The sequence below is a fragment of the Erinaceus europaeus genome, chromosome 8, assembly GCF_950295315.1.
Source record: "Erinaceus europaeus chromosome 8, mEriEur2.1, whole genome shotgun sequence".
Lineage (NCBI taxonomy): Eukaryota > Metazoa > Chordata > Mammalia > Eulipotyphla > Erinaceidae > Erinaceus > Erinaceus europaeus.
The window spans coordinates 107,038,315-107,059,168 of NC_080169.1; the positions used below are offsets into that span (position 1 = coordinate 107,038,315).

General features: G+C 44.7%; 1 protein-coding gene across 4 annotated transcripts in view; it reads right to left on the reverse strand.

The window, feature by feature from the left end:
- The window catches only part of WDR91 (WD repeat domain 91), a 32,187-nt gene extending 27,188 nt beyond the window's left edge, over window positions 1–4,999 (reverse strand). The window contains exons 1-4 of one of the 4 annotated variants that reach the window (XR_009551234.1): window positions 4,844–4,999; window positions 2,964–3,143; window positions 2,174–2,453; window positions 759–841 (exon numbers count right to left, since the gene is read on the reverse strand). Coding sequence is in view for 3 of the 4 variants with exons in the window: in XM_060196617.1 (XP_060052600.1) it covers window positions 759–841; window positions 2,174–2,453; window positions 2,964–3,143; window positions 4,844–4,966 (666 nt within the window). In the remaining variant the exon portion in view is untranslated. The remainder of the gene's footprint in view (window positions 1–758; window positions 842–2,173; window positions 2,454–2,963; window positions 3,144–4,843) is intronic. The other 3 variants (XM_060196618.1, XM_007526552.3, XM_060196617.1) reach the window with 3 other exon arrangements.
- Window positions 5,000–20,854: the final 15,855 nt, after the last annotated feature.

Consider the following 20,854-nt stretch of genomic DNA (forward strand, 5'->3'; position numbering starts at 1 on the left):
ATCCAAGACAAATCTTAAATTCCCAAGCCTAAAGAGCTTGTAACTTTTTCTTTCCTTGAAAACAGAACCTATGGATCTCTTCTTTCAAAGACAGAGAAACAGTCCTCAGACAAAAATGTCAAAGTAAATGAGGACTCCCCAGACCCTATCATTTTAGTAAGTCAGAAAAACACTGACCTGAGTAGAATATTAATTATGTTGGGGTGTAGACAACAAAGATGTGGATCTAAATGGGAAAAGACTGGGGTGGGGGGGAGCGTTTAAAATAAATATACGTCACAGGTTAGTTCTAAGATGGCGTGAACACACAGTTTGCTTCCTCTTAGAACTTCTTCACATGGTCCAGGAGGTGGGACAGTGGATAAAGCATTGGATTCTCAAGCATGAGGTCCTGAGTTCCGTCCCCGGCAGCACATGTACTAGAGTGATACCTGGTTCTTTCTCTCTCTGTCCTTCTATCTTCATGAATAAGTAAATAAAAACTTTTTTAAAAATAAGTTTTTTTTTTTTTAAAAAAAAAGAACTTCTTTACTATGTTGTTCATGCCACACACATGACTGAACACGTGAGCGCTGCCTCTGGTTTCCAGGCTGTTACAGTTCCCAAATCCTCAGCACTGACCTTCCGGTGACTCACTTCCATTTGAGACCCGCCAGCGCTCTCCTACAGACACTCAGGCCTCTGCTGTCACTAGCTAATTTCAGACTTGAAAAGCAGGACTCCCCAAGGCAGACTGTACAAGAGTGTTCAGAACCAACCTTCTGGCGTAGAACCTCATTTTCTTCTTGGACCTGGTTGGTCCGCTGGCACTCAGCATCAAAGTTCAGGATCACAGGAACTGGTACATAAGGTTAAAGAATAAACCTGCTTGTGAAACTACCAGAAGCCCTTCCCAGACTCTCAACATGGTGGCAAAAGGCTAGAACGTGAGACCCAGGGAAGGGAGCAGAGTTGAGGGCTGTGGGCTCCTCGGAGCTTCTAAGCCTTGATGGCTGCATTCAGCTCAGAGTCAGTTCAGAGACTGGTGGCTCCGCACTGCCAGGGAGACACAAGGATGGGCCATGCGGTTTTCCCCTTTCCAGAGTGAACCGATCCCTGGCAAGGGCCTACTCTGACAGAGAGCTTTCTGCAGGTTACGCAGCCGCATGCCACTGATGAACAAATGCCTTCTGGGTTAGGGAAGAGTCTCTCTCCTCCCCTCAAATAGCTTCAGCCAGGAGCAGCACAAAGCTGCAGGGCCTCAGTGCCAGGGAAGGAATGGTGGTGCCAATGTGCTTGACCTAGTTTGCAAGGCACTGTCTTGCACTGAAAAGATCAGAGGCATTTTCTGCTTCCCCAGAGGGCCCACATGGTCACACCCTACCCAGCTCTGGACTGAGCCCCCTAACAGTTTCACTTTCACACCCTTCTGAGGAAGAAAGAGTGTGCGTGCAGAGGCGGGAGGTGGGAGGAACTGGTGAGAGCAGAATTCATGTTCATCCACAACTCAGAACGAAAGGGCACTCTTCCTGCCTCCACCAGCTACTCCTCCCAGAAGCCACAAAGCCGGCAGTGGGAGGGCCGCTAGCTCGCCCACTTTATCAGAGCCTCACCAGGCAGCCCCAATCAGGCCAGACTCCCTGGCCTCCCCTAGAACTCCAGCCTAGAGAGCAAGGAAGGCTGCCCAGGGTGTAGGGGCAGCCAGCTTTCCACGCCAACATGGCCAACATGGCACGTTGCTAGTTCCATACGATCCCCTCCTCACTCAGGCTCTCAAATAGCCACGTCTACATTCTTAAAGCTGTTCGATTTTTTGGCAAGTTCAGGAACACAGAGGTCACTGTCAGAGAGAGACCCAAACACTAGCACATACAAGAAGCGCCAGTCTAAGAACTGTTCTCAATGGCGAGTACCCTGACAAAGGGAGGCCATATAGGGGGAAGAGGGCAGCACAGGGCATGACAGTGCCAAGTCATGCATGTCAACTATGGCCTCAGCAGCTGAGCTTCAGAAGTAAGGTTTACAGTTCCCTGACCCACTGACAAAAATAACCACAATCCCTCTCCCGCCTCCCGGAATGACCCATGGCCACGTCCCCTGGGCACCGTGTAGAAGAGGTGGTTGTAGCGAGAGCAGCAATCACAGGCCACACTGTCTACAGGCCCCAGACTGGCCTGGGTGGCTGGAAGGATATGCATACACTGGAACAGGACGCTCAGGAAGTTGTGCAGAGACACAATGAAGGTGTCGGCCCACTGCCGAGAGAAGTAGATAGCAAAGGTGGGGTTGGTGTCCGGGGAGGGCAAGAAGGGCAAGACAAACCAATCCTTCCATTCAGCCTGGTTCTGGAGCTCCGTGGCCTGCTTTGCAAAGAACTCCTGTGCTTTGTCATTTCTGTTTGTCTGTCCAGACACAGGGGAAACAAGGTGGTAGGGGAGACGGAGACAGAAGTCCACAGGTAAGGTTTTTCCGTTCTACACAGCAGAGAGAGAGCCTCTGTATACCAGCCTGCTAAGTAAGTGGACAGACAGTCAGACACACCCTGCAAAGTCCTTGACATAGAGAAGCCATCACCCTTTTCACAGTAAGTTCCGGATGACTGCAAAGCTAGTTCAAGCTGAAGTCTGCATGACAAATGTCATCCTGAAAATTTATTCCTAGTTGCATTTTCAAATAACCTAAGTGGTATATGCCCCCAGCTCAACCAGAAACTTGTTCAACACTCAAACTTTGTCCCATCTACTTGGGTTCTTGAAAACACCACCCGGGCTCTCATTCTTAAAAGAATGGAAACAGGAATGAGGAAGGCAAGTCAGATGATCAACAAGCCAGAAGGGAGAAGAGTCGAAAAGCAGGCAAAAATAATTTGTAGTGTGACTGTTCCACCCTTCCCCAGAGTAACATGCAGAATCAAATCCTACCGGGGGGGGGGGGGGGGGGGGGGAGTCGACTAAGGAAGGAAACTCTCTGAGTCCAAAAAGTACCTGGATTGTGTAAACAAGATAAAAGCGGAACAGGCTGGTTTTCAGTTTGTTGATGGTGGGCCTATATATATCCTCCAAGCGGCTGAAGAGCCGCCTCTCCAGGTAGCTCCAATAGTCCCGAAGTGCAGTCAGGTCGTACACCTGCATTAACTGCTGCAGCTGGTCCACTATCTTGTCCACCTGGTGAGACAAAGCCAGGATGGAGAAGGTGGCGATGGGCAGAAGGGAGTTCTCCCTCTCACTCCTCAGGGTAAAAACAGTTCTTTCCTCTTGCTGTGGCTTCTGGTGTGCATTCGTTAAGTTAGCAATCTGTGAAATTTTGCAAGGCATATCCATGAGATAGCTTTTAAGGGATTTTTTTTTCTGACTTTAGACATGTGATTTGACCTTCGTATATATGGAAATGTCAGGTGTATAAAGCACCCTGACAACAGGGGAGGTGGCTTAGCTGGTAGAGGACATGACTGGCAAAGCCAGGACCCTAGGTTCAATTTCCAGCACCAGGTATGGTTATGAGAGTGATGTTCTCACTCTTTCACAGTGATGTAAGTCTTGGGCTGGTAAGTCACCTGGGGGGCCTCTGCCATGTCTGCTTTGCCATGCACACAGCCCAGGTTTTCAGCCAGGTTCATCCCTGGGTACACCACATGATGTACTTCAGTATTTCAACACTAAACAAAGCTTTTGTGTTGTGGTCTTTGTCTCTATCTATCTGAAGAGAAAAAAAAAGTCATCGCAAAACAGACAGCCTAGCAATAAAATAAAAGGAAAAAAATAATAAAGATCTAGCCCAGGTCTAGGGCTTCCTGTGACTTATTCAACCAATATAGCAATGTGACTTCATCTTTTATCTCAGCTGCCTAGCTTTAAAAAAATCATAATAAAGAGTGAGACTATCACTAGTCTTCCAGGATTCTGAAGCTTGTCACAATACGCACCAACTACCTCCAAGTCGCCAAAGCAGCACCAAAGCCATTTGCAGTAGCTCAAACTACCAGCCAGAGAAGCCGCCTCCTTGTGAGAAGCAACTACACGGGAGTACAAAAACCTCGAGAAGGTTTGGCATACCAGCACCAACGTTCCCATTTTGCACACCAGGGCTCTGAGGTTCCCAGGGTCGAGATGATTTGTTTTTACCACTAAACAAGCCCTGGCTTTGGTGGGACAAGAAACTCAAGTTTCCTAACGCCTCTTTCTGGTGCTCTTACTGCTAGCTCACCCCCTTTCTCAACCTACGGCCCACTACCAATGCAGAAACAGTAGCCCTAACCCTAGCGCTTGTAAATTAAAAAAAAAAAAAAAAAAAAAATCTCTCAAGGGAAAATAGCGTCTGAGCAGGGGAAGCAGCACAAATGGATAAATCCCAAGAGATTTAACAGGCTCCGGCAGGAGCAGTATAATGCTTTACAGTGTTCAACGAGGTCTTTCTCAAATGTAGAAGCAACAGTGCCCCCCAAGTAGTCATAAGCAAGGCCTTTGGAAACAAACACCAGAGACGCTGGAACCCGGCTAACATCTCGGGGCCCGGAGCCCTTTGCTCCCCCCAATGCCATGGGGAAGCCAGCTCTGTGCATTGCCATGTCACCTCGCCATCCGCTCAAGTCTCCTCGCCATCCTGGCCCGTGGCGGCCCAGCACTTGCTGAGGCCGAGCTGCAGAGCCCAACCCGGGGGTCGGGGCGCCTGGGCTGCAGCCTCCTGATGCGCTGGCTGACCTCCAGCTGGTGAGTCCCCTGTCGGGACCCCGGATCCTGACCGCCAGGTGACGACGGTCCCCACTGCGGTGACAGCGCCTCCCCCGGGGCGGGGCAGTGCTGAAGGGAAAGCCCACTCCAGGCTCCCTCGGGGGGCCGCGCCTGCGCCGCGCCCGCCGGCAGCTCACCCTGAACCCCTTCTCCTTGTCCGCCTTGATCTCCGCATCCAGCTGCCGCAGCGTATGCGTGAAGCCGCGGAAGAGCAGGTACTCGCGGACCAGCTCGTCAGTGCGCTCCACGGCCTCCGCCATCTCTGCGCCGGCGCCGTGAGGGCCCGCAGCCCGCGGGGGACACAGAGGCGGGGCCGGCGCCGACCGGGGCGGGGCCGGGGTCGGGACTGTAGACGTCACACGAAGGCCAACCAATTAACGTGCACGCAGCTCCCCGTGTGGCCCCGCCCCCAGGACCCGCCTGTGGCCCCGCCCCCTCCGGGCAGAAGCCAGCCTGTCCAATTCTCTGAATTTCCTGGCAGTCTTTGAAGCGGTTTTGTCTTCTGAGTTGTTGAAAGGGCTGGCTGCGATCCAGGTCAAGTAGGACTGGACCTTGGAGAGCGTCTCAGAGAATCACGAGGCGGGCAGGGGGCTGAACTGCCCTGCTCCTCGGCTTTACCACAATGCGGAAGTCCCTAGTCCTTGAGCTGGTCTTATAAATGAGGGAAACTGGAGTCCTAGGAGGTAGAGTGAGGCTTCGGAAGTCACACAACCAGGCTGGTTATCAGAGAGTTGTAGCTCTTGGGAGGGGAGAGTGCAATAGTAGTGCACAGGGTGTGCATGCGAGAGAGATTAGGTTTGAACCCTGTCACTACCAATGCCCAAGATGAGTGACTTTTTATTATTATTATTATCTTTATGGATGGAAAGAGCCAGAAATCGAGAGGGAAGGGAATGATAGAGAGGGAGAGAGACACCTACAGCACTGCTTCACCTCTTGCAAAGCATTCCCCCTGCAGGTGGGGACCAGGGTTTCGAACCCCGGGTCCTTGAGCATTGTAACACCTGCGCTCAACCAGGTATGGCCCCACTTGGCCCCAGAAATGCAGACTCTCAACTCCTCCCAAAGTTAAGTCGTTTAGGAAGGGAACCAGCTGGATGTGGTGGTTGCTTAGCCAATAGGAAGGGAAGAGCAGAAGCAGTCAGTTCTTCTTCTAGCGTTTGCCCTTCTTCCGTAGCCAGTCATCAGCATCAGGTTGAGCCTGATGTAAAGTTTCGAGACCTCCTTTGAATCTGGAGAGGTGGCAGTCGTTGACTATGTGGGTCATAGTCTGTCTGTAGCCGCAGGGGCAATTCGGGTCGTCTCTGGCTCCCCAGCGATGGAACATAGCGGCGCACTGGCCATGGCCTGTTCGATAACGATTGAGGAGGGCCCAATCATAACGTGCTAGGTCAAAGCCGGGTTGACGCTTGCAGGGGTCTGTGATGAGGTGTTTGTTCTTTACCTCATCAATGACTGGCTTAAGGACCCCGGTTAGAACCCCCGGCTCCCCAACTGCAGGGGAGTCGCTTCACAAGCCGTGAAGCAGGTCTGCAGGTGTCTTTTTCTCCCCCTCTCTATCTTCCCCTCCTCTCTCCATTTCTCTCTGTCCTATCTAACAACAACGACATCAATAACAACAACAATAATAACTACAACAATAAAATAACAAGGGCAACAAAAAGGAATAAATATTAAAATAATAATAATAATAAATGGACAAACTGAGGGGACCGGGTGGTGATGTACAGGGTTAAGTGCACGTGGTACTATGTGCAAAGACTTGGGTTGTAGCCACCCCCCTCTTCGAACCACCTGTAGCAAGGACACTTCACAAGTGCTGAAGCAGGTCTGCAGGTGTCTGCCTACTCCTCTATCTCCTCTTCCCCCTCTCAATTTCTCTTTGTTCTAATGAATAATGAATTAAAAATAGGGGGGAAAGGGTAAACAATATCTACAAAAAATTTTTAATGCTTTTTAAAACAATAACAATAGGCAATACTGGAATCCCGAACATAGTATTCAAACCTTACTGCCCAAGAGGCTTCAGCTGTTACCTACACAAGATGACTCCCAGGCTTTCCCTCCACCCAGACCTTCCTGCTGAACTTCCAGACAATGACTTCAGGGTCATTTCCACATGACTATCCTACTGGCTTCTCAAACCAAATGGTACTGCTTCAGTCCAGCTGCATGTGGGGAGCCTCTGAGTTCCAAATGATCAGTGAAGCTTTCCTCCTGCTACACTTGACTGGAGAATTCAGATTCTGTTTTTTCCAAGTATCACTTTGTTGCCACCTGCATCAGAATTCTCTGGGGATGGGGGCAGAGAGATCTGGTCAATTATATATAGTCAGTTAGGTACCCTGAGTCCACGCCCCGATATGCACGATCAAATCACTTGGGGTTATCCTAAGGAACCAGCATTAAGAACAAGTGATTCTTAGGTGATAGCAAGTTGAAAGGGTCAGCTGCCAATAGACAGATTTCACTATAAGCATAGTAGCCATGATAATGTTTTGTAGCTTCAATACAATTGTTTTGTATATTGGGCAAGGGAGACAGCATAATGGTTATGCAAAAAGTCCCAGGTTCAATCTCCAGCACCACCTTAAGCCAGAGCTAAGCAATTGTTTCATAGGAACTTCGTGAAGTTTTATAAAGCCCTTTCTGCCTTTCACTGGAGACAGAAAATGGAATGCCAAGAAACTCGATGCTTTATTCACAATTATGAATTCGAGCCCATCTGTGCTCTACCAAGAGCTCCAACAGTAGCATCATGACTCAGTAGTATAGGAGACGGATCATTTAGGGAGTGAAGGCGAATTGTCCCTCCTCCCAAAGAGAGTCAGCACTCAAATGTTAGCATGAAGAATCTCTTTAATAGCTATACCCTAAAGTCCACCCCTGGGGCCCCTAAATTCCACCCTTGGCAGATAACAGGGAAGAGATCCCAGGCCACTTGGAGGTGGTCCTTACCTCTTAGTTGGACTGTTCCATCTTTGATCTTAATGCTCTGGGCTACTATAAGTGAAGCCTTCTAGATACTAAGCCAAACAGAAAAGGTTTTCAACAGACACACAGAAATCAAGAGAGTAATTAGGGGCAGAGTTCATAAAAGTGCTTGTATTTTCCTCAGCCAACAGCCAGTCTGTTTTCTGATAAGACCATTCCCATGATGAGAACACTGATCACCTCAAAGTGTGCTAGCAGAGGCATCCCACTCCCCTTTACCTCATTCCAACTACTCCCAAGGGACCACCTGACTCCCCTGACATTATGGCATCCCAGTCTTTCTCTTGGTTAAAAAAAGAGAGAGAGGTCCACGGGGTGATGGATTCGAGGGCATGTTGTCAGTGCCTGTGCTATCATGAGCACATGCTCTCTGTATTACATTTACATTTCTCATTGCCCAGTGGAAAGAGAGTCACCCTCGGGCCATGGTGCAGAGAAGTTCCTGTGAATCAGCTTTTCAGAAACTGTTTATTCCTGGGCATTGCTACAACCAGTTCTAGCTGGCCTGTTGCTTACACCAACTCTGTAGACAGGAGTCTATTAATGATGTCTCATGGGGGAAAAGAACTCTGACATGACCAACATGTTCAACATTATTAAAATTTGTGAATCAATTTTGCTACATTTATCTCATGTGATATGAAGTAGTCACTTAAAATCTTGTTGTTCTTGTTGTCTTCCACAGCAAGAGAAGAGATAATGTCAAATTAAAGAGAATCCTTAGACTTTGATAGTGGAACTGAGGTTACCAAAGGGAGAAGGTAGGAAGGGTGCTGTGTAGCCCAGTGAATGGTGTAGGCTGGTGAAAGGTACTTTGAAGATGGATATGATGTGGTAACACACAGCATGAAGAGGTGCGAGGTTAATTATACCCCCAAAACATATATAATCTTGTAAACCAAAATTACTTCAATAAAAGCTATGAGCATGTAAATAAAAAATAAAATCTCATGGCTTTTTTCCAGATGCCTAATTACTTAGGGTAATAGTCACACTAAATGTTTAAATGTATGATACAATACTTCAGAGAAACAGTTGGTGAGTTTTTCATAAAAGTAAACATGCTGTTGCCCTGTGACCAGTCACTGCACTCCTGGGCAATTATCCCAGAGAGAAGAAAACGTATCTTCATATATATAAGCTTGTACTTGAGTATCCATCACAGATTTATTTATAATCCATGAAAAGCCAGAAGCAAAGCCAGACACATGAAAAGTCAGACACAACTCAACGGTTCTTCAACTCTTTCTATAGGAATTAAAATTTAGAAGATCAACAGGCCATGCTCAGCCCCTGGTCACAGCTGGCTGTCTCACCTCTTTTTGGTTAAGCCATTGTTCCAAACCACAGAACACTCCTCAGAAATCAAGAGAAATGAGTTTGTGCTACAGCAACTGAGACTGATCTCCAAGAAACAATGCTAAGTGAAAGAAAAGAAAAAGAAAAAGAAAAAACTAACCCCACACAATCACATACTATGGGATCCCATAGTTTCAAAGATTAATTTCAATTTTTATGAGAGAGGGGTGAGGAAGAGCAGAAACTTGCTCAGCTTTTGGCAGATGAACCCTCATGCATGCAAGCCCTGGGCTCTTCCACTGTGCTAGCTCTGCATTCTTTCTTTGGTCCTATTTTCGTAACACTTTACAGGGAAGACAAGGAGAACAGATTAGTTTGCCAGGGATCAAGGAACTGGGGACTCCTTGTGGCAATGGGACTGGTCTACATTTTGACTGTGTTTGTGTACACATACATTTACACACATAAAAACTGATTCGATCTAACTGAACACACCAATGTGTACAAGGAGACAGGGATATCTGAATCACATTGCTGGGTTACAGATGTAAGCATTCTAGTCGTGATCTTCTGCTACAGCTTTAGAAGATGTCACCATTGGGAGAAATTTGTTAAAGGGCACGTGGGGTTCCCATGTATCCTGTTTTTTTAAGGGAATGCACTATTTTAAAATATTTCTATTTATTTATTCATTTTATTTATTTATTGGATAGTAACACAGAGATATTGAGAGGGGTGGGGGAGATAGAGAGAAGGCCATTCCCCCCCTTTTTTTGTTGCCCTTGTTGTTATTTTTTTATTGTTGACATTGCTGTTGTTGTTGCTAGATAGAACAGAGAGAAAACGAGAAGAGAAGAGGGGAAGACAGAGAGAGGGAGAGAGCATAATGGCTTTGGAAACACCTTTAATGCCTGAGGCTCTGAGGTCCCAGGTTCTACCCTCAGTACCACCATAAACAAGAGCTGAGCAGTGCTCTGGCTTCCCACCTTCTTTAAAATAAATAAAGCACTTTAAAAAAAAAATCAAGGAGGAGGGGAGAGTCAGCCCCCCCACCCCCACCCCCGTGCAGGTAGGGATCAAGGATTTGAACCTGGTTCTTTGCACATTATAACATGTGTGCTCTACCAGGTACACCACCACCTTCTTCTTACAGCTGCATGTGAAACCACAATCCAAACAACCCCCCAAATGGTGTAACATTAGAAAGCATAACACTGTAAACACAACTGATTGCTTTAAATACTGGTTTTGAAATATACATGTAGATAAAATATTTCAAATAGCTAACTCTACATACTTGGGGGGCAATTTCTAACTGTCATTTTTTTATGTTTCTAGATATTTTTCAAATTTCTTAGTCTAGACACATACTAATTTTATTTCTCTTATAGGTTTATGATTATTTTACATGTAGACTATTTACTTAGGAAAAACATTATCATAATGCTAGCTCACACAAAGCCTCTTATCAACTAATCTCCCCCCCAAAAAAAAAAGTTTTGTTTTGTTTTGCGTTTAGTGATTCAATAATGGTTTATAAGATTTTAAGATGAAAAGGTATACCACACACCTGCCACCAGAGTTCTGTGCCACCATCCTCCCAATGTTAACCACCGTAGCTCTTATGCAGCCTTAGAAAACAAACTGGGTTACATCTTTGGTTTTGTTTTTCAAGCTTGTGTGCTTCAGTTCCCTAGATTCCACATTTAAGTGAAGCTATACAGTACTTGCTTTTCAACTCTTACTTCACTAAGCTTAATCACTTCTGGTTTTATTTGCTAGCAAAACATCATCATTGTTTAAATGTTTTATTAATTATTTTATTTGCCTCTAGGGCTCGGTGCCTGCACTATGAATTCACTGCTCCTCGAGACCATTTTTCCCTTTGTTGTTGTTATTTTTATTGTTGACATTGCTGTTGCTGTTGCTAGAGAGGACATAGAGAAATCAAGAGAGATGGGGAAGAGAGAGAGGGGGAGAGAAAGATAGACACCTGCAGACCTGCTTCACTGCCCGTGAAGGGACTCCCCTGCAGGTGGGGAGCCAGAGGCTCATAATATCATCTTTTTCAATTGCAAAGTAGTATTCCAGGGAGTATATATATCCCATAATTTTCCTTTCAGGTCAGCCTTTAGGTTGCTTCCACTTCTTTGCTATTGTGAATAATGCAGCACCCCCAGACCTAAGGTTTTTAGATCGAAGCTGCTACTCTGTGGGGAATTCCCAATGCAGTGCTTACATGATTCAGTTTTGAGAAGTAAACATCGAACCTGAACTCTGATAATCCAGGTGGGCATTTCTCTGCTTCATAGTTTCCTCTGCATCACAAATGTCTGCAAGTTCTTCTGGTTCTCACCATCCACATGCTTCCCTCTGGGTTGAGACGCCTATTGTAAAGCTTAGTTCATCTATTTAGAACAAGTGACTCCCCAGTTGCACAGTTCACTGTGCCCTTACCCCTTGAAGAGTAGCTCCAATTAGAGCAGGAACCTACCTCTCTCTCCCAAACTCTCTGGCTTACACCCCAAAGGCAGAGAAGTCCTCATTTGCACAAAGCAGTAAGTCTCCAATAGCAGAAGCTTTACAGGCAGCAGTGAGAATTTACAGGTGTGTGAGTTCATGAACTCATTCACTTTCACTGGCCAAATAACTTAAGTCTCTTTGGTTAATGAGTAACACCACCTTTACCAATTCCAAGTAGAGAGCAGGAGAGGGGAATACCATCTCTCTACTGACACGCTTCCTAGAATACAACTCCTTGCCTGGCCACTCCTCCTCCCCGCACCTTCTATACCATCAGCGGCAGCTCCCTTCTCTCTCAAATGCACACAGACTAAAGTAATAACAACAACAACAATAATTTTGGACAACTTGGCTGACCTGATTTGGGGATTTATTTTAATTCTTCAAATTCTTTTTGATTTTTTATTGTGTAACTGAAATTTGTTTGTTGAATTCAATTTCAGTTGAAGAAACAGAAGAGAATATTTATAAATCATGATACTCAGATTTAAGCTAGTGGCTAATTGTATCAAAACAACAGATAGATATTGTCTAAGGGGGCCAGGGGTGGTGCACCCAGTTAAGCACACATATTACTAAGCATAAAGACCTAGATTTGTGGTCCAGGAGGTGGCGCAGTGGATAAAGCACTGGATTCTCAAGCATGAGGTCCTGAGTTCAATCCCTGGCAGCACATGTGACAGAGTGGTGTCTGGTTCTTTGTCTCTCTCCTCCTATCTTTCTCATGAATGAATAAATAAAATCTTTTTAAAAAACAGGACTGCAGATATCTATCTTCCTCATCCTCTGTCTATACTCCCATCCTCTCTCAATTTCTCTCTGTCTTATCTAGTGAAAATTACCAAAAAAAAAAAAAAGAGAAAAAAGAAAAAGAGAAAGAGAAGATAAAGAAAAAAATGGCTGCAGGGAGTGGTGCAGCCTGAGCAATAATCTTGGTGGCATTAAATATTTTTTAAAAAAAAGAGAAGAAAACAAAGAAATTATCTAAGAAGACAAGACTTCATTTGCCAAATACAGAGCCCCTGCTTTTTATCAGCAGGATGCCAGGCAGTGAGGGTCTAAAGTTCTTCTTCTAGCGTTTGCCCTTCTTGCGTAGCCAATCAACAGCGTCAGGTTGAGCCTGATGTAAAGTTTCGAGACCTCCTTTGAATCTGGAGAGGTGGCAGTCATTGACTATGTGGGTCATAGTCTGTCTGTAGCCGCAGGGGCAGTTCGGGTCTGTTGTTAAAAGAGTAGAGTTCCAGAGTTCGAGAGTTCCCGAGTTACAGAAAAGAAAGAGTCCTTGCGCCGCCGCAAAGAGACAGCAGAGTTCTGTTTGGTGATTAGTTTGTCTTAGTTTATGAATCGTTGTTCCTGAATAAAGAAATACAGCTTCCCTGCCCAGCTGTTGTCTCCGCGTCTCTGTTACCCGCTGTGAAGCAAGCCAGGCCGGCAAGAGCCTCCAAAAATTTTGACAACACGGGTCATCTCTGGCCCCCCAGCGATGGAACATAGCGGCGCACCAGCCATGGCCTGTTCGATAGCGATTGAGGAGGGCCCAATCATAAGGTGCTAGGTCAAAGCCGGGTTGACGCTTGCAGGGGTCTGTGATGAGGTGTTTGTTCTTTACCTCAGCTGACTGCCAACTCTGTTTCCAAGAGTCTGGAACAGACAAGTTCAGTGTAGGTGTAGGGGACCAGATTGGGTGATGAGACGTCAAGCGTTGGACAGGGTGGGCGAAGATATCCGCGTATATTGGCAGGTCCGGTAGAGCGTAGACGTGGGAAATGAACTTAGATGATGCACCTTTGCTGCAGTTTTTATGAGATGTTTGTGAAATGACAGAGTGCGATCGAGAGTAACACCAAGATAGACTGGCTGGGCTTCATGCCGGATTCTCATATCGTCAAGCTGCACATTAAGCTCACGCGAGGCCGAGGCATGGTGTAGATGGAAAACAGATGATACCATTTTTGCAGTGCTAGGGATTAGTCGCCATTTTTTACAGTAATCAGATATCAGAGACATGTCTTTCGTGAGTGTTTCCTCGAGGATGTCGAACTTGGATGCCTGAGTTGCACAACAGATGTCATCGGCGTAGATGAACTTCCTTGAAGAAGTTTCTGGGAGATCATTGATGTAAATATTAAATAGCGTAGGAGCCAGAACAGAGCCCTGGGGGAGGCCACTTGAGACAAGTCTCCATCTGCTAGACTTGTCACCCAGATGCACCCGGAATCTTCTGTTTTGGAGAAGAAACGATATAGTATTGGCCACCCATGGAGGCAGGTATCTTGAGATCTTGACTAGGAGACCACGGTGCCAGACCGTGTCATAGGCTGCTATGAGATCAACAAAGACAGCACCCATCTTTAAATTCTTCTGGAATCCATTTTCAATGTAAGTTGAGAGGGCCAGGGCTTGTTCGCAGGTAGTTCTTCCTGGGCGGAAACCAGCTTGGGCGGGTGATAGGAATTTCTCTGTAAGATGAGAAATACATGACAGAAGCAGCCTCTCAAGGAGTTTGTAACACACGGAGAGGAGAGAAATTGGTCTATAGCTGGCGGCCAGTGTTGGGTCTTTCTTTGGTTTCAAAACCGCTATTACCTTCGCACGACGCCAAACTTTGGGCATAGACTCAGATTCCAAGATGTGGGACAGGAATGAAGCGAGCCACTTCTTTGCCGTGGGACCCAGGTTAAGAATGAGTTCTGGGGTGATGTTATCATAGCCAGCAGCTGTTCCCAGTTTAACCCTCTTCAAAGCGTCTTCCAGTTCAGACAGTGTAAAGGGAGAGAGTTTTGGAGATGGACAAGATAACCGGAAGTGGGATGACCACTCATGGGAAATTTCTCTTTTCCAGACTGGGTCGATCTTAGCACGTCCAACTTGAGTTAGGTGACTGGCCACTGAGTTTGGAGATATGGGTCTAAAGTGAATAAATAATACTCACTAGACCTTGCTGGAATGTCTATCATCTTCAATGTAGATCTTAAAAAGCACCTATTTTATCAACCTTTTTTTAAAATGATTTTTCAGTTTTAGGCAGTTACATGATTCCAAGAGTGTATTCATACCCCTACAAGGCTCATATTAGTTATTCCCTTAACCAAAGTTCTCTCTCCCCACCCCCACCCCATACCTCACAACCACCTTAGTTCTCATAATGTCCAAGAGACACCCAGGTACTTTTTTTTTTTGAAAGTTCACTTATTTTAGTCATCTATGAGCAACCCACCTGTTTGTTGTTCCTCACCTCTTACTTCATTTAACATAATCACCTCTAGCTCCACCTATTTTATCCCAAATAAAACAATCTCAGAATTTTTATTGCCAAAGTAAAAGACTCTGGGGTGGTGGGTGGGGAGGATCAGGTCCTGGAACCACCTTAGTTAATGACAGAGGACCTAGTGGGGGTTGTGTTGTCATGTGGAAAACTGGGAAATGTTATGCATGTACAAACTATTATATTTACAGTTGACTGTAAAAAATTAATCCTCCAATAAAGAAATTTTTTAAATTATTGCATTGTGGTTTCCTATTGAATAGATCTTCCATAAGGATTATCCTCTTATTCGACTTCCGGAGGCAGAGGCGGAGCTACGAGCAGCAGATCGCTTTCTCTCCTCTCCTCTCCTCTCCCAGATCAACTAGGAATACCAAAGGAGACCACCCGGACCGAAACAAGACAGGACTAGAATGACCACAGAAACCCAGTAAATCACCCGTGAGTACAAACACGCGTGGCTGGTGACAGAGAGGAGAGAGGGGCCTAAGGAGAGATTAAGTGACTGCTAACAGTTCCACAGTTTGTCAGTGGAGACACCACCTCCAGTCTGCTCCACCAACAAGGGGACAGCTGAAGGGAGGAAAGGACTCCCCAGAGACTCTCCAAGTGCAACTCTGAGTCTCCATTGCTACTCTCAGAATCTGGAGCAGCAACAGGGAGGGACACCAGGGGACAGAGATCTAACCGGGAAACTCAGGAGAAGACCTATACCTCGGTGGCATAGCTGAGGGGCTGTGAAAGTCTCTTTGCATAACCACTGGATTATCTCTGCCACACCCTGCTTTATCTCTTGGTCAGGAGTCAGTGATTAAGCTAAGAAGCCTATTGATAGTTTAAAAGCCCTCAGGCTCCCATAGCCTACAGGGGGGAAAAAAAAGGCTTTTACACCACTGAACTCCAACTCAGGGATTGAAAAAACTGTTAACTTATATAAAATGGTTAAAACAACAAGAAAAAATATTGGAGACTCGAACCAGGACAAGAGTCCAGCTAAAAGTCCTCCAGAGGGTGAAGCACAAAACAACGAGTTCAACATCCAAACATTAGCTAAGGAAATAATAACAGGAGTGAGTAAAGAATTTGAAAAAATTGTAATCAGAAATGCAGGAACAACAAATGAGAATATGGAAGAAAATTCTAATTATCTCATGGTTATTAGAGAGCTGAAAGCTGAAATCGCTGAGCTAAGAAGGCAACTAGCTGAACAAGCTAAAACAGTATCAGAGCAGGGCAACAAAATAGATGAACTCCAGAAAGCAGTAGAGGGCAGAGAGAATAGAATCAATGAGGCTGAAGACAGAATTAGCAAGATTGAGGATGAATTAGAGACAACTAAAAAAGAAGTAAGAGATCTCAAAAAGAGATTAAGAGATACTGTAAACAACAACAGAGTCCTATGGGATGACTTCAAAAGAAACAATATACGCATTATTGGCTTACCAGAGGAAGAAAGAGAAGGGGAGGAAGAAAGCGTTCTCCAGGCCATAATAGCTGAAAATTTCTCTAGTCTAGACAACACCAAAGACATAAAGATTCAAGAAGCCCAGAGGGTCCCAAACAGAATTAACCCAGACCTAAAGATACCAAGACATGTCATACTTAGATTGGAAAGGAATAAGGATAAAGAAAGGATCCTCAAGGCTGCAAGAGAAAAACAAAGAGTCACCTACAAAGGAAAACCCATAAGATTAGCAGCAGACTTCTCCATACAAACACTACAGGCCAGAAGAGAATGGCAAGATATCTATCGAGTGCTCAGTGAGAAAGGCTTTCAGCCAAGAATACTATATCCTGCTAGATTGTCATTCAGACTAGATGGAAGCATCAAAACCTTCTCAGACAAGCAACAGTTGAAGGAAGCAACCATCACCAAGCCTGCACTGAAAGAAGTTCTGAAAGGTCTCCTATAAACAAACAGACCACCACAAATAGGACATATATCAAAACACTCTAAAACTCTACAAGAATGGCGTTAAAATATCTTCAATATTTGATATCAATAAATGTCAATGGCCTGAATTCACCTATTAAAAGACACAGAGTAGGAAGATGGATCAGAAAACACAACCCAACAATATGTTGTCTACAGGAAACTCACCTAACGCAACAAGACAAACACAGACTTAAAGTGAAAGGATGGAAAACTATCATTCAAGCCAATGGCCCACAAAAAAGGGCAGGAACAGCTATTCTCATATCTGACATGATAGACTTTAAAATAGATAAGATTAAAAAAGATAGGAATGGACACTACTTAATGCTCAGAGGATCAGTCAATCAAGAGGACTTAACAATTATTAATATCTATGCACCCAATGAGAAGCCATCTAAATACATCAAACTTCTACTGAAAGAGCTACAGCAATATATTAACAGTAACACAATCATAGTAGGGGACTTCAACACCCCACTATCTCAACTTGACAGATCATCCAGGCAGAAAATCAGTAAAGACATAAGGGAGTTAAATGAAGAGATAGATAAACTAGAACTATTGGACATTTTCAGAGTCATTCATCCCAAGAAACTGGAATACACATTTTACTCAAATCCACATGGATCATTCTCAAGGATAGACCATATGTTAGGCCACAAAGACAGCATCAGCCTATTCAAGAGCACTGAAATAAAGTTGTTGACTTAAAACTATGTAACTTCAAAACCTGGTATAACTGAATCTGGTTTGGACTGCTTTCCACTCTATGGCCAGCTAACTAAGAGGCAAGAATTGGCACAAGAAAAACAAGCTTATTCAGGTGTTAACAACATGAGAAGGTGGAAGTCTCATGTCCTAAAAAGCTACTTTGTTATCACACTGGGGTTGGGTTGATAAAGGCTGGTGTGGGAACAAAGGATTCAGTCACATGGTGACCCAGCTGGCTGGCAACAATGGTCTACTGAATGACCAGTGCCTGGTGGACTGTCCCTTGTAAAGTTTTGAGATAACATACTGATGTGAGCCATGGTGTAAGAACCAAAGCACAGGGAAAACCTTGGTGGCAAAATTAATAAATAAACAAACATCTGGGAAACTATATATGTGTGTGTGTGTGTGTGTGTGTGTGTGTGTGTGTGTGTGTGTTATCACTGGGGCTTGGTGCCAACATGATAAATCCACTGCTACCAGTGGCCTGTCTTACTGATGGTAAAGTATATCCCCTGCAGGTGGGGAGTGGGGACTTGAACCTGGGTTCTTAAGCAAGGTGATACATGTGCTTAACCAGTCTGGCACCACCCAACCCCACTCTTTCTATATATCTAAGCACTTCCTTGTACATTAAATTCTTAATACAGAAACCCCAAATGAAGTCCCCTTGGAAGGTAATACTGAGTCACAATGATAGACCTCAAGTCCTTAAGAGTTTCATTCTGGAATCAGACAGGAATAGGAACTCTCTCCCTGTGGCGTGACTTGGGATGGGGGTGTCATTTATTTGTCTTCCTGTAGCAGAAAGTAAAAGCCACTCTGGCCCAACAATACCTGCCTGCATCCTATAAATAAATTTACTAGACTCACTGGTTATTCTGAAAGACAAGATCTGGTCCCATGTAGACAAGATGATGGGCAAAAACCTGTCTGGAATTGTGTCCAAGGATCTAGTTGGCAGAAATACTGAGGCTCCTAAATACAGTCAGGATGTAGCCTGCTGTTGACTTCTGGCTTTCTCTTCTCTCCCATTTCAACCCTCAGTTGGAACTTACAAAACCAAAACCATGCAAACTTCTCTCTGGACTAAAACAGTTGACATTCATTGACCTTAACAACATCCAAGGAGGTGTAGAGAGCAGTGAACTGGAGAGAATTGAGCATTTAGACCTTATGAAAATTATTGCCCTTCTCTGGGTCTGGATTCCTCATCCCTAAGATAGAGAAAGGAATCTTTATAGAATTGACCATGGTGATTAGGAATATAGTATTATTTCATATGTCTGTTGGCCTTTTGGATCTCTTTGGTGAATATTCTGTTCATATCCTCTCCCCATTGAGATATCACTTCACCCCCATGACAATGTCATACATCAGAGATAACAACAACAAAAGCTGGAGAAGTTATGGGGGCAAAGGAATCCTTCTGCACTGCTGGTGGGAATGTAAATGGGTCCAACCCCTGTGGAGAGAAGTCTGAAGAACTCTCAGAAGGCTAGAAGTGGCCCTACCCAGTGACCCTGCAATTCCTCTCCTGGGGATAGATCCTAAGGAGCCAAACACATCCATCCAAAAAGAAGTGTGTATACATATGTTCATAGCAGCAAAATTTGTAATGGCCAGAGCCTGGAAACAACTTAGGCATCCAACAACAGAGGAGTGGCTGAGTAAGTTGTGATATATACACAAAGGAATACTACTCAGCTGTTTAAAATGGTGAATTCACCTTCTTCATGTCATCTTGAATGGAACTTGAAGGAATCATGTTAAGTGACTTAAGTCATAAAGAAAACATGAATATGAAATGTTCTCATTCATGGATAGAAGGTGAAAAATATGAGTAGAGGGGAAAACACAAAGCAGGACTTACACTGGTTTGGTATATTGTACCAAAGTAAAGGACTCTGGGGAAGAAGTGGGTGTTCAAGTCCTAGAGTGCAATGGTGGAGGAGGACTTAGGAAGGGGGTTAGAGTATTATGCAGAAAACTGAGAAATTTTACACATGTAACATCTACTGTATTTACTATCAACTGTAAAAAAAAAAAAAAGGAATATAACAAAAACTCAACACAGAGACGGGTTTTTGTTACCATAAACAGGTATATTTCAAAGCAAGATCTGTGTTACTGTGTGTGTGTGTGTGTGTGTGTGTGTGTGTGTGTGTGTGTGTACTCGAAGGGGCCATTTCTGGAAAGGATCTGTCACTGGAGGTGGGAGTAGCAGAGGCAGGGTCAAAAGGTGAAGGTGTTTATGTGGATGTTGCCGTGGAAAACTCATTGTATCCAAAGCTGGTGATAGATCACCAGGAGGTCACCAGGGTTCATCTGTGTGGATGACTCATTCACCTCCCAGATGTGGGGAAGATTGATGGAAACCGGTACTAAAACATCTTTAAAAAAAAAAAAAAAAAACTGCCATGAAGTCGGAAATTATACCCCAAGGCAACTACAGTCTTTTTTTTTTTTTTAACATCTTTTTTAAAGGGCTTCAGCAGGCAAGAATGCTCTTGATAATATCCCACCCCAAGATGACATTTGTTTCTGAGTGCAGCTCTACTGGCCCAATGATGCACTACAGGGGGCAGGTGTGCATGTGGTGATGGTGGGGGAGGGATGGGGATAGGCTGGACCAGGTCTGTTTCTGCATGCCTCTGTATCCTGTCTGCACAAACGGAAGGCTCCCTGAGCCAGAGCTGCAAGGACTCTTGAATATTCACTGGTCATTAGACAGGGACCCAGTCACAGTGTGTGGATGTGGAGAGAAGGGTCGGTCGAGGGAGACCCCAGTGAATAGAAGATGAGAGAAGTACCTAGGAGCCTCAGAGATCCATGAAGTGGTGGCACAGTGGTTAAAGCATCTGATTCTCAACTATGAGTTCCTGAGTTTGATTCCCAGCATCACATTGCCAGAGTGGTGCTCTGACTCTCTACCTCTTTGATAAATAAGCCCAAAAAACAAAGATAAGAAAAGGACCCTGAGTCAAAGTTAATAACCAAAATGGATAGAGTCAACCTGAGCAGAATTTTTAAGTGAAAAATGCTCATTTCATAAGTACCTTACAGGGAGAATTGATTCTTACTGGTGTTCTCTATGTAATAATTTTTAATTAGGTAATTGATTTTTTTGTAAACACTGCTTAACTTTGGCTTATGGTGTGGGGATTGAACCTGGGACATTGGAGCTTCATTTGCATAGCCGTTATATTACCTCTCCCTGCAATAGTTTCTTTTCTTCCTCCCTCTTTTTTTGTATTCTCTTATAGTTAATTTATTTATATATATTATAATTTTTATTAATTATTTAAGGCTGGTTGACAAGATTATGGGAGTACTGTTCCACACCATCAAAGTTCTGAGGTCTTATCCTCCACCACCACTACCCATACCCTCCATAATTCTCACAAAGTCTTAGAGCCA